A 14,738-nucleotide genomic window follows, 5' to 3' on the forward strand; every position below is an offset into this window, starting at 1 on the left:
GTAAGGAAGTGGCTTCACATGGTGGCCCCAGTACTACCCCTGTCTCAGGATCTGTTACACCTGAGTCAGTATCTGCCCCCTCCCTCCCCAGCAGCCTGGGTCATCCCAGGAGGAGGCTGAGGAAAATAGCGGATTGCTACAGACCATTACAGAAATGGAATCTCCCTTGATTGGCACCAACTCATCAGATCAAAATCATGGGAATGCAGGAAGAGATGGCATGTATCCAAACAGAGAAGTTTCTGGCTGTGAGGAGTCCCACATGGACACTAACAGTGCAGAGCAGGAATGTCACATGAACATTGAAACTGCAAAGCAGGAGAGCCGTATGAACGCTGAAACAGCTGATGTTTTTTCTAAACAGACTTTACTTAATGATGGGACTGCTGGTAACTGTGGTACTTCTGGGACTATGGTGAGTGGGACTGTTGTGCTGCAGGGGAGGAGGGAGGATCAAGTGGTGGGTAATTTACCAAACCAGATTTCAGAGGTTCCTATGCAGCCAGTTAATATTCCTATGCAACCAGTTAATGTGTCATCTGTCCCAGTTATGGACAGGAGTTATGCTAGGGCTGTGTCGGGACAAAGTCATGCTACTGGGGGTGGAAGGGAGCCAGCTGTGCAACTTTCACCTAACGCACCTTCCATTATAGGCAGGAATGTGGTACAGCTCAGTTGGGAAGGAAGAGATATTTCACCTATCAGGAGGGAGGTTGTAAATATTCCTATGCAACCAGTTAATGTATAAGACCCTAGCCATGGGTTTTAAGGCGGAGGATATTTGTGCTCTTATCAGTCTGGCTGGTTCCTATGAATATGATTTATCATTTATGCATCCAGAATCGCTGGATCTGTTTTGGGAGCGGTTTGAGCATGTATATGTTGGCCAGTCGGACTGGAAGGGGCTTGTCCCTAAAGTTGTCTCAAGACAGCCCTTGATAAAAAATGCGACTATCCTGACAAGGAATGAGTCTATACCCCCCAGGATTTATGGGTCTGGTTGAGGAGGTTTGGTGAAACGTTGTGTCCCCTAAAAAAGATTGTGGATGATAGAGGAATCTGGACCGGTGGGTGGTCAGTATCAATGAGGTTGAGTGTGTGTGTGTGGGAATGTGGTCCAGCATTTGCCCTCCTCTGCCTTTATTGGTAGAGATAGAATTATCGTCTTCTACCCTGGTTAACCTAAGCTTTGCCATAAATGTGAAGTCAAGGGACATTTCTCCTCTAAATGTCCAGAACAGAAGTGCTCTTTGTGCCAGGAACTGGGGCATCTGGCAAGGGACTGTAACATCATTAAATGTAACCTATGTGATAAGGTTGGTCACCCTTATAGTCGGTGCCCTGAAGCTTTGCGCAATAAGCTAGAGCTAGTGGAGGAATTCTTCCGACTGGATAGAGAAGAGTCTGGGTTGGCGGAGGTTGTACCAGGGCATCCTAGTATCTCTGTCCCGTCAGAATCTGTGTCTTCGAGGCCCTCTGTGGTGTTAGTGTCCCCCCAGTCTGTGGTCACCCAGTCAGTGTCAGCAGGGCTTTTTTTCAGGGGGAACTTGGTGGAACTTAGTTCTACCACCTCTGGCTCAGACCCCTTGGTGCCTGCTCACCACAATCACTTGTAAACACAGAAGTCTGGTTTCTGTGTTTACAAGTGACAGCTCTGCACTCTGTATGTAATGCAATCCTTGTATTTAATGCCCCTTTAAGACCCTCCTATTGTTTTCGTGAAATTTGACTGAACACACCCACTATTTGATGTGATTTGGAGGGTGTGTGTAGGGGGAGGGGTTTTGTGGGGCCGTGGTTAGGTTCCAGCACCTATTATTTGAGAAAAAAAGCCCTTAGTGTCAGAAAGTGTGGTTGTCAAGTCTGTGTCTGCACCTATTGTTTCTCCTAGTGTAGTGAAGGCAGCGAAGGGTGCTGGACCAGAATGTATTGTGGTGCCAACCCCTCCTCCTCGGCATGGCAGAAGTGCGGCTGGAGGTCGGCAGACACCGAGGGGTGGAGTGAGGGATGGATTGGATGATGGTGGAGGGGGAGGTGGGAAGGGAATGAGGGTGGTTGGTGCAGAATGCAAGGTGAATGATGTGGAAGTCGGGGTGAATGATGTGGGGGAGGGGTTAATGGGAGGTTTTGGAATCACATCCTGATGGCGATTAAATCTCAAAAGGTTTCTTAGCCTGGATTGTGTTTGGGTTGAGGTTCGGAGTTTGTAGTCTCTTTTTTGTTGTCATTAAAATGTGTTTCTTAATATCTTGTTATTTTGTCTAAAGAAACGGTTTTCTTTACTTGCTGATGTAAGCACGCTTGTTTTTGTTTAGTTGTTGTTTATTTTTGTGTAAATATGTTTTTATTAATGAGCTGTATGTTTGTATGATGTTTTAATAAAAAGAATTTACGCTCTAATGTCCCCCTACAGTCACATACTATTATACATTTTTATAGCTCCCTTCTGATGGTCTGAACAACGACCTGCCTCTCAGCACATACAGTATCCCTATATAAGGTACAATAAATATACATTTTCTCTTACCAGAAGTGCACACGGGGCTGCTTCTCTTCTCGCCTGAAATACAAACATGAAATTGCAAACCATTTAAATAATAGAATGAAAATGCCAGCCGCCTTTCAAATAACCGAACCCACACACTGTGCTTTGCAAACCCTCCAAAAATCTAAAACTGGGTCAACTTTGAGCACTACCCCCAATCTACTGAAACCCCACCCTCAGACAAAAAAAGAACCCTTGTATGTTTTGCAGGCTCCTCCCCATTTTTAACAAGTGGAACTCCTGCTGACCCAAACCCCACCCTGATATATGAAAAAACATATAAACACAGTGTTTCAAATAATCTAAAGATAGACTGAATTATCACACTAAACAGCGCTAATGTTGAGCAATAATAAAATAAACATGTGGCCAACCACACATGCATAGGAAAATCCTTTATAAGAAAATCCTTTAAAACAGAGTCCCTTGAAAAGAGAAGTGATGTAGAGTTCAGGGTGTAGTTCCAAAAGAGTTCATCACATGATCATGAAAAGAATTCCTCAGCGTGCACCTTCCACCGATCACTACAGATTCCACCCAGTGCGAACACACTCCCCCTAGGGGGTTGAACTCACCAGAATTGGGAAGTAATAAGGCATTCAGAATAATACTCCAAGCCAGCAACTATTGTTGATACCACTCATGAGGGATCACGGATGTTCAGGGCTCATAATAAGTCAAAAAACAAAGAGAGAGGCGCACATAGCGTAATCCTGTTTATTGACTGTATTCCCTTCCACCACATAAAAAACCTCCCCTTCAATAAATACACGTACATCAATAATCTTAATCACCGACCAATCAAACAAGCAGGTAGTAGGAGCGTATCTACTTCACCATGAACCGCCAGCGCCACTGTACAGGAAACGTGGACCACTTCCTGGTTGTGCAGTTGGCTCAGGTGGAGCGCACGCGTCACTTCCTACGTCACGTAAGCCATGCCCTGACGCGTTTCCTCATATCCTGACTTCGACAGAGGGCGTGGCTACACGACGCACTAATCGGCTTAAATATCCCTCTACATCCCGCCTAGCCAATCACAGCGCGACATAGGTGCCGGCGGGTGCACGTCGCCAGCCCCAGTCCACACTGACGGCTCGTTACAGGAGGGGGAGAGGGACAAAAAGGCTCTGCACATTTTATACAAGCATTAAATTCAATTAAAAAAGCATCAGATATAAAGACCTTGGAATAAATGAATTTACATCCCCGCCACCCACACGGGCCAGTCCCTAGATATACAAATCACTATACAGCATCACTACACAGCAATATATACTATCCATAAAGCGTACTGTGAGTTACATTCTAGCCAGGCACGCTTTACCATTATGCTAGCAGACCTAAATCGAAAGACTTATATCAATTAATGTGTATAGATTAAGGACATCGATGCTCACCATATACCTATTAGTATAGACAATAAATCACATAAAAACATTTGTATTCACAAAATGCAAATATGCATAATTATGAAACAGTGGGATATCTCAATATATAAAAAAAAAGAGATACTTATGGTGACTAAATTTTCACTGCTACATAGTATCATCTCATTAGTATCATTAGTATAGACAATAAATCACATAAAAACATTTGTATTCACAAAATGCAAATATGCATAGTTATGAAACAGTGGGATATCTCGATATATAAAAAAAAGAGACACTTAGGTCACTAAATTTTCACTGCTACATAGTATCATCTCATAAAATAATAGAGGTCACGTGACTAGATGTTAATCTAGATAGCTCAACTTCAAACAGGAGACATAATTAAAAGAAAATAAAATCTCAAAAATGCATAGAAATATATGGACAAAACTTATCCATACCCAATTAATATAATAAAATGAAATAAAATAACAAAGTATCAATAATACTGCAAGACAGGAGACAAAGATAGGATATCAGTATCAGTACTAGAGGCATTAATACAAGGCAAGTCACAAGGCCAGAATCACAGGGCCAGAGAAGTGGCCCCAGATTCAAGATAGAATATCAGGGAGTGGTCAAATGAGAAGACCCTGATCACAGATATTAATAATCGCTTATGAAGCAGTTAATATCGAGATCAACGTTTAACCCCCTTGGCAATAATGTGTCCACCAAGAAGATCCACTGGGTCTCTCTTCTAGAGAGGTCTCGAACCAGATTAGAGCCCCTCCATTTTGGTTTCAAATGATCCACACCCCAAAATTTGAGGCCCGATGGATCTTGGTTAAGTTTTAGTTTGAAATGGAGTGATACATTGTGGTCTTTGAAACCAATTTTTATGTTTGCTATATGTTCTGCTATTCTGACCCTCAACAGCCTTTTAGTGCGTCCTATATAAATAAGACCACAGGGACATTGCATAGCGTAAACCACGAAGGCTGTGTTACACGTAATGAATTCGTTTATGGTAAATTCCTTACCATTTGAAGTGGACGTAAAGCTTTCTAAAGCCCTCATTGGTCTGTCCACTTCCCTGCATGCACGGCATCTCCTACAGCTAAAGAACCCTTTTTTATCCCAGAAGGTTAGGGGTCTAGAGGGGGGGTCCAGCACTTTCTGCACTATCTGCTATTGTCTGCAAAGCTGTGGGATCTTCTGTAAATGAATTTGGGCCTACAGGGTAAGACCGGACATAACGTTTTATCCATACGTAACACGTGCCAGTGGGCATTAAAATGTCCTCCACCTCCCTATACTGAGAGTGAAAGCCCGAACTAAAGCTCCATTCATGGTTGTCAGTATTTTGGACTCTTGGTAAATCTTCTAAAAAAGAGTCTCTGGGTCGCATAGCCAATTCCTGAATAGTGGAGTCCAGCACTTCCTCCACATATCCTTTTTCCATAAATTTTTTCTTAATAATCTGGGCCTGCATCAAAAAATCAACATCCTCTGAACAGTTCCTTTTCACTCTCGTGAATTGTCCCTTGGGTATGTTTTTAACCACTTAGGGTGATACCCACTATTAATTGGTAAGTAGCTGTTAGAGTCTGTGGGCTTGAAGTAGACTTTAGTCCCCAGTCTATTCCCTTGTCTGAAGATGTTCACATCCAAAAAATGAATGTCGCTCTGACTAAAATCGCTGGTCAATCTGATGTTATTACTGTTAGAATTGAGCTCATTCAGAAATTCCTGTAAACTCTTGCTAGATCCTTCCCAAATAAAAAACAGGTCATCAATGTACCTCTTGTATAGCAAAAGTTATATCCTCCCATTCCCCCATAAACAAATTTGCTATACTGGGGCGAATTTTGCCCCCATAGCAACGCCTCTACGCTGGGAGAAAAAGTGACCATCAAACCAAAAAAAGTTGTTGCTTAAACAGAAGTCCAGCGCATTCCTGATAAAAACTTTTTGGTTATGTGGCAGATCATCCCGCTGACACAGAGCCCAATTAAGGGCTAGGAGGGCATCGTCATGTTGTATGATTGAATAAAGAGACACCACATCTGCCGTTACCAGGTACAGCTCTTGCTTCCCTGTTAGGTCCACCTGTTGTAGGATCTGTAGGAGACTCTTGGTATCCCTCAGATACGCCTTAGTGTGTACAACACTTTCCTGAAGAAAGTGATCAAGGTATTGACCCATCCGAGACGTGATGGAGCCAATCTGTCAGGAAAAGCCCTCTTGCAAATATCCCAGCAAACTAAAGTTTAAAGGAATGCCTGTGCACAGAAGCGCCATCCGGCGCTCGCGCGCGCTCAATAGCGCCAAAAGCGCTAACGTGCGTACGCGCATGCGCAATAGCGCCAATAGCAGCGCCCTGTGACAGCACTTGGTGCCAAAGAGGCTATTTAAAGAGGACTGTTCCACTGCTGCCTTGCTGTCCGGTCTACAGCGTTCCTGAAGACCCCTTGTGCCCTGTTACTTGTATTTGCTACCTGATACCTGTTGGACTGTTCCTGACTACTCTGTTTGCTGCCCTGCCCTGATCCCGGCTTTTGGACTTTGACTACTCTGTTTTCTGCCTGCCCTGATCTCAGCTTTTGGACTTTGACTACTCTCCCGGATTTACCTTCTGTACCTGATCTGCCTGTCTGTGTTTGACCCGGCTTGCCTGTACCCTGCTGTCTACCTCCTGCTGCTGGACTACAAGACACCTCCCTGCTGTCTACATCCTGCTGCTGGACTACAAGACACCTCCCTGCTGTCTACATCCTGCTGCTGGACTACAGGACATCTCCCAGCTGACTACCTGATTCAGCTCTCTGCTCCAGCCTTCCAGTCAGGCACTTGTGCCCCTTCGCTCTCCCGAGCCCCTGTCATCACTACCAGGGGTTCCCGAGTCGGAGGTATACGAGAGGCCGTTCCCTGCATTCCGGGCTCCACCTACCAGGTACGTGACACAATCCCATTGACTATCGGTCTCCCTGGAGGCTTATTCAGATCCTTGTGTATCTTAGGCAAGGTGTAAATCGTGGGGATTCTGCTATCACTCGGCACAAGATACCTTCTTTCTCTGTTAGACAGAACCCCCATTGAATAACCCATTTCAACTAGATTCCTAAGATCCTTTTCATATTGGGCAGTAGGGTCCTTTGTTAATTTTACATATGTTTCGTCATCATTTAACATCTCAGTAAGCTGATTCAAATAAAAATCCTTATTCAAAATAACTACCCCCCCCCCCCTTTATCAGCCGGCCTGATGACTATCTCCTTCCTTTTCTCCAGCAAGGAGATCCCATCCATAATGTGCTGGGGATTAACATTCTTTTTCAGCACAAGCTGTTCTAAATCACGCATCACCAACCCTTTAAACACCTCAATGTGTTGGTTAGCGCTATTGAGGGGGTTAAAAAGGGACTTATTCCTAAGTCCACTATCCATAGGTCCTGGGATATTCGTAGCGACCGGTCGAGGATCCTTGTTTAGAAAATATTTTTTGATGTTTACTTTCCTCATGTACCTATGTACATCAATAAAAACATCAAACTTGTTAATGGGCCTTTTCAGGCCACATTTCAAACCCAGATGTAAGATGTTCATTTCTTTGTGGGATAAAATCACATTACTTAAATTAAAAATGACTCCTAGTCCTGCCCTCTCCTTCTTTTTTTTGGGCCCTTCTTCTTGCTCTACACCCCCTTGTTCTTCTCTCCATTGGTTGGGGTAATGGGGGTGATCCCCCTCTCGTCGCGAGTGCTCCCTCCACTGTGATTCGTGGTAGTCCTGTCTTGGCCGTCCCCAACCTGGAGGCCTCCCCCTTTGGTGAGAGTTTCCCCGACCCTGTTTCTGCCAGCCTCTCCCCCTCCCTAAAAAAGGATAGGGAGATTGGTATCCAGTTCTCTCTCCATTCCCCCTCAAAGGGTCAAATCTATTGTAGACAGTGACCTGATAGTGGTTATTGGAAGGTGTATAGCGTGCCTGGCTAGAATGTAACTCACAGTACGCTTTATGGATAGTATATATTGCTGTGTAGTGATGCTGTATAGTGATTTGTATATCTAGGGACTGGCCCGTGTGGGTGGCGGGGATGTAAATTCATTTATTCCGAGGTCTTTATATCTGATGCTTTTTTAATTGAATTTAATGCTTGTATAAAATGTGCAGAGCCTTTTTGTCCCTCTCCCCCTCCTGTAACGAGCCGTCAGTGTGGACTGGGGCTGGCGACGTGCACCCGCCGGCACCTATGTCGCGCTGTGATTGGCTAGGCGGGATGTAGATTGATATTTAAGCCGATTAGTGCGTCGTGTAGCCACGCCCTCTGTCGAAGTCAGGATATGATGAAACGCGTCAGGGCATGGCTTACGCGACGTAGGAAGTGACGCGTGCACTCCACCTGAGCCAACTGCACAACCAGGAAGTGGTCCACGTTTCCTGTACAGCGGCGCTGGCGGTTCATGGTGAAGTAGATACGCTCCTACTACCTGCTTGTTTGATTGCTCGGTGATTAAGATTATTGATGTACGTGTATTTATTGAAGGGGAGGTTTTTTATGTGGTGGAAGGGAATACAGTCAATAAACAGGATTACGCTATGTGCGCCTCTCTCTTTGTTTTTTGACTTATTATGAGCCCTGAACATCCGTGATCCCTCATGAGTGGTATCAACAATAGTTGCTGGCTTGGAGTATTATTCTGAATGCCTTATTACTTCCCAATTCTGGTGAGTTTAACCCCCTAGGGGGAGTGTGTTCGCACTGGGTGGAATCTGTAGTGATCGGTGGAAGGTGCACGCTGAGGAATTCTTTTCATGATCATGTGATGAACTCTTTTGGAACTACACCCTGAACTCTACATCACTTCTCTTTTCAAGGGACTCTCTTTTAAAGGATTTTCTTATAAAGGATTTTCCTATGCATGTGTGGTTGGCCACATGTTTATTTTATTATTGCTCAACATTAGCGCTGTTTAGTGTGATAATTCAGTCTAACTTTAGATTATTTGAAACACTGTGTTTATATGTATGAATTCTTTTTTAAACGGCTGCTTTTCCTGCTTTGGTGCTTTTTCCTCTTTGCATTATTGTAGAGTGGGTTTCACTCATATTTATGCACTTATGAATTTTTATTTGCATTTTTTTATTTATCTGCTTTGCGATTAGCATCATAACCTGGCGCTGAGTGGTGTTTCTGCAGGCCTGGTGAAATACCTGTTTTTTCATATGAAAAAACATACCCATGTTGTTAAAAATGGTAACTCCATCCCCCAAATTTACAGCATAATATAACCATGCCATAACTTGTTGAAATTGTAGAAATTTCTAACTGAAGTATAGTGTTGGGTGAACGGTTCGGCCAGAGCATGAGTTTGGGCCAAACACTTGCCTGTTCGGCTGCTTGGCCAATACCCGAATTTGCATGGTGTTTGCCGGGTGTTTGCCCCGCCAAACACCCTGCAATGCACTGAGCGCTGCACAGTGTATTCTGTGCTCTGATTGGGCAAAACTTTGCCCAATCAGGGTGCAGTGTAAACTGGTTGTTAAGGAGCGGGACTGGGAAGCCGGCCGCAGCGTCCTTAACAACTGATGAGTCATCAGCTGTCAATGGGCTTCACCGCTGACAGCTGAATGGGAAAAAAAAGTGGCATGTAAAGAAAAAAAAAAAATGTGGGGTCGGGTCCCTCCCAAAATCCACACCAGGCCCTTATGCAGGCATGCAGCCTGGCTGGTCAAAAAAAGGGGGGGGGCTAGCGCCCCCCTCTCCTGAACCATACCAGGCCACATGCCCTCAAAATGGGGGGGTGTGCTTTGTTCCGGTGACCATTGTCACCAATGAGAGTGAGCGCCTCTGCCCCAAAGCACCCACTTCCCCATGTTGAGGGCATGTGGCCTGGTATGGTTCAGGAGCCCCCCCTGCCCCAAAGCCCCCCCTCTCCTGACCTGCTAGGCTGCATGCTCTGATAAAGGGTCTGGTATGGCTTTTAGGGGATCCCATGGCGTTTTTTTCCATACCAGGTTTTTTTCACCTGGTATGGAGTGGGGGGGAGATACCACAATGTTTTTTCTTTTTTCAATATCCGGGTGCCGGCAATTGCAACCGTGAGTCATTTTACATGTGATGTGACTCCTTTTTTTTTTCTTTAGAAATGTAATTTTTGCTGCAGCATTTTATATACAGTGCCTTGAAAAAGTTTTCATACCCCTTGAAATTTTCCATCATTTGTCATGTTACAATCAAAAATGTAAATGTATTTTATTGGGATTTTATGTGATAGACCAACACAAAGTAGCACATAATTGTGAAGTGGAAGGAAAATGATAAATGGTTTTCAACAATGTTTAAAAATAAATATGTGAAAAGTGTGGGGGACATTTGTATGGCGCCCCCCTGAGTCAATACTTTGTAGAACCTCCTTTCTCTGCAATTACAGCTGCAAGTCTTTTTGGGGATGTCTCTACCAGTTTTGCACATCTAGAGAGGGACATTTTGCCCATTCTTCTTTGCAAAATATCTCAAGCTGTGTCAGATTGGATGGAGAGCGTCTGTGAACAGTAATTTTCAAGTCTTGCCACAGATTCTCAATTGGATTTTGGTCTGGACTGTGACTGGGCCATTCTAACACATGTATATACTTTGATCTAAACCATTCCATTGTAGCTCTGGCTGTATGTTTAGGGTCATTGTCCTGCTGGAAGGTGAACCTCCGGCCCAGTCTCTTCCCATCAACTCTGAACAGCTTCCCTGTCCCTGCTGAAGAAAATCATCCCCACAGCATGATGCTGCCACCACCATGTTTCACGGTGGGGATGGTGTGTTCAGGGTGATGTACAGTGTTAGTTTTCCGCCACACATAGCGTTTTGCTTTTAGGCCAAAAAGTTCAATTTTGGTCTCATCTGACCAGAGCACCTTCTTCCACATGTTTGCTGTGTCCCCCACATGGCTTCTCACAAACTGCAAACAGGACTTCTTATGACTTTCTTTCACCAATGTCTTTCTTCTTGTCACTATTCCATAAAGGTCAGATTTGTGGAGAGCACGACTAATAGTTGTCCTGTGGACAGATTCTCCCACCTGAGCTGTGGATCTCTGCAGCTCCTCCAGAGTTACCATGGACCTCTTGGCTGCTTCTCTGATTTAATGCTTTCCTCGCCTAGCCGGTGGACGGCCATGTCTTGGTAGGTTTGCAGTTGTGCCATACTCTTTCTATTTTCAGATGATGGATTGAACAGAGCTCCATCAGATGTTCAAAGCTTGGAATTTTTTTTTATAACCTAATCCTGCTTTAAACTTCTTCACGACTTTAAATAGAAAAGGACAATGTGCGCCAGACTCAGTGCAGTATTAAAGAACTTCTGTTTAATTGGACAAGACAAAACAGCCAAATGGCTACTCACAAAAGTAGATAATATATAAGCGTATAAGTGGGGGATGCTGTACTGGTATTCGTCCTGGGTCCACGATTAATAAAAGCAATAAAAATTGATAAAATGATAATTACCGTGTTTATCAGCGTATAACATGTGTCGGGGTATAACACGCACCCCAAGTTTAGGAGGGAATTTTAAGGAAAAAAACTTTTAGGAGAGAAGTTTAAGGAAAAAAACTTACATTTAAATGCCCATCAATGCATCCTTATTAGTGTCCATCTGCAGCCTTGTCAGTGTCAGTGTAGCCTTGCCCCAGTGTAATTTGCAGACTTGTCAGTGTAGCCATTCAGTTTAAAAATGGCGCTGCCGAGATACAGAGCCGGATATCCTGTGTATCTTGGTGGCTTTCGGCAGCTTTCGGCCGCTCTCAGCTGCTCTCAGCGGCTTTCGGCCGCTTTCCGACGCTCTAGGCGGCTTTCGAAACGGGCGGGGCCCGTGGGGCCTACTATCGGCCAGGGCCCATGGGCTTGAGCCCAGTCAAGCCCAATAGTAAGTCCGGCCCTGCTTGCAACCTATGGTGTTGAGGGAGTTCTTAGTCCACGGAGGAGTGTATTTTGTAGACATGTGCAGAATGAATACATTTGTTTTGATTCCTTATTTAAATAATTTTGTTTAGTTAAATTTGATTAAAGCGGGATTCCGGCCAGCTAAAATTTTTTTTTTTTAAAGTCAGCAGCTACAAACACTGTAGCTGCTGACTTTAAATAAGTAGACTTACCTGTCCTGGGTGCCCACGATGTCGGCCGCCCGAGGCCGACCCGTCCCTCGGCTCTCGGGTCCCGACACCGCTATCCTAAGTAAGGGAAACAGGCAGTGGAGCCTTGCGGCTTCACTGCCAGTTCCCTACTGCGCACGCGCGAGGGGCGTGACGCTCTGTGAATTGCCCTATGGTTTTCTGGGAACACACACAGTTCCCAGAAGGCAACGGGGCAGCTCACCGAGGAACAGGACATGCGTGGAATAGGAAGAGGCAGATTAGGAAGACTGCCTAGCAACAAGGGTTCAGGTAAGTTTAATTTTTTTTTTTTTCAAATGTTTTTTTTAAATTTTTTTTATGATTTTTGGTGAAATTTTTTTTTCAGGGTGGCCCTCCACTTTAAGCCCAGGTTCACACTGAGCTGCGGGAATGAAGCCATGCGAGTTCAGCTGATTTCACTCCTGCTTGTCAGTCCCGATTTCGGCAGCGATTTCAGAGACATCTGTGCGGGTTTCTGCACAGATGTCAATGTAAATCACATCCCAAAATCGCAAAAGGTAGTACAGAAACTAGTTCTTGAAATCAGTGCAGCACCGCGTCACACCGATTAGGAACGGTGCCATTGCCAATAACTGCCGGCAAATTCCGCCAATTTGACATGCGATTTGATGTCAAATCATACCAATGTGAACCAGGGCTTATTCATTTTTGGAATTTGTTTAATTTAGTTTGTTTTCAAATTCAATTCAAATTCCATTTGAATTGGCATTCAAATTGGAATTTAAAGTTGGTTATATTCTTTCTATTTCATTCTATTCTATGTTTTTCTAACCTATTATTATCTATTCTATTCAAATTCATATTTATTCTATTCGAAATTGGAATTTTGGAAGACCATAATATTCTATTTTATTCTATTCTAGTCTAGTCTATTGTTTTTTTTCTATTCTATTTGTTCTATTCTATTCTCTTTCATTCTAATCTATTCTATTTGAATTCAAATTTATTCTATGCGAAATTTGAATTTCGGAAGACAGTAATATTCTATTTTATTCTATTCCATTCTATTGTTTTTTTCTATTCTATTTTTTCTATTCTATTCTCTTCTATTCCAATCTATTCTATTTGCGTTCAAATTTATTCTATTCGAAATTTGAATTTCAGAAGATGGTTGTATTCTAGTTTATTCTATTCTATCCTATTTTCTATTTTATTCTATTCTCTTATTTCCCATTGTATTCTATTCTTTTCTAATCTATTCTATTCAAATTTGAATTTATTCTGTTCAAAATTAGAATTTTGGAAAATGGTTATATTCTTTCTATTTCATTAATTTCTATTCTATTGTTTTCTCTATTCTATTTTGTTCTGTTTTCCTCTATTCTTTTCTATACTGTTCTATTCTATTTTCTTTTGTATTCTGTTTTCTATTCTATTCTGTTCTGTTTTACGCCATTCTTTTTTGTTCTATTTTTTTGTTTTATATGTCATTCTATTATTTTCTATTCTAATCTTTTATTTTTTTAATCTATTCTAGTTTATTATTTTTTATTTTTTATTCTATTCTTTTTATTGTCTATTCTATTTTCTATTTTCTTTTTCTCTATTATTTTCTAGTCTATTTATATTATTTTGTATTCTGTTCTATTTTACTCCATTCTATTCTTTTTTCTTTCCTATTCTATTCTTCTATTCCATTCCTTTATTTTCAATTCTATTATATTCTTGTTTTCAAATCCAATTTCAAATTCAAATAAGTTTTTCAAATTCAATTCAAATCAATTTCAAATTTTGATTTGAATCGATTTTAAATTCGAAATTTGCTTCGTTATTTCAGATTCGTTTAAATTCGTTACTATTGTAATTCGGAAATTCAGATACATCCGAATAAGGAAAAAAGCATCTGAATTTCGATTCGGAACTAAACAAACTGCACATCTAGCATTTTGGCCCTTTTTGCCTTGGGCACTAAAGGACATTGTCCCAGCACTGCTGGTGACAACTCTAAAATGTTGGATTTCCCATCACTTTCTGTCTAGGTGACAATGGTCACTGGAACAAATAGGCTAAATCTTTCTCAGTGGGGACACACCAATAACAATATTGGGAGGAGTAGGGCAAAGGCACTAGATTCAAGCACAATTCAATTTTGCGGTGTGCAGTAAAACCTGTAGACTGCCTCAAAAAGGGCACGTTGGAAATAAGGTTGGGGAATGTAAGAGAAGAACACACCAATGGGGAAAAAACAGTTAAAGCCTTGTTTAAACCAAGATTAATTCCACTGCTAAATCCAGTAAGATTCTACTATTCCTTCCCGCTATTTAAGCCGCATTGAAAATGTAATTAACAGCCCCTAAAATGCATTGGTGTGCAACCTTACATTTTCATTAGACATGTGCAATTGGTTTAGTTCCAAATCCGTTTTTCAAATAAATTAGACAAATTCATCCAGAAATATTAGAATTAACGAAAATCCATTTAACAAATTTTTCCAAAAACAAAAATTAGAAAATTAAAAAATGTGGAAATTCGAAAATCCGAAAATTCAAAAGAAAGAAAATCCGAAAAACTAACTAACTAATAATAACATAGGTATTGGAATCTCCTTTCATATCTGTCTGTTAGTGAAAGTAACGAATATGAGTTTATCCGAAGTTACGAATTATCCAAAATAACGAATGCTGTATCTAAA

The 14,738-nt window shown here is 42.2% G+C and overlaps 1 protein-coding gene across 3 annotated transcripts in view; it reads right to left on the reverse strand.

The window, feature by feature from the left end:
* LOC141126649 (ecto-ADP-ribosyltransferase 5-like) overlaps positions 1–14,738 on the reverse strand; it is a 92,829-nt gene that overhangs the window by 22,693 nt on the left and 55,398 nt on the right. For all 3 annotated transcript variants that reach the window (XM_073612590.1, XM_073612588.1, XM_073612589.1), the window contains one exon: positions 2,528–2,560. In XM_073612590.1, the coding sequence (XP_073468691.1) occupies positions 2,528–2,560 (33 nt within the window). The remainder of the gene's footprint in view (positions 1–2,527; positions 2,561–14,738) is intronic.

The sequence above is a fragment of the Aquarana catesbeiana genome, linkage group LG02 (assembly GCF_042186555.1).
Source record: "Aquarana catesbeiana isolate 2022-GZ linkage group LG02, ASM4218655v1, whole genome shotgun sequence".
Taxonomy (NCBI): Eukaryota; Metazoa; Chordata; class Amphibia; order Anura; family Ranidae; genus Aquarana; species Aquarana catesbeiana.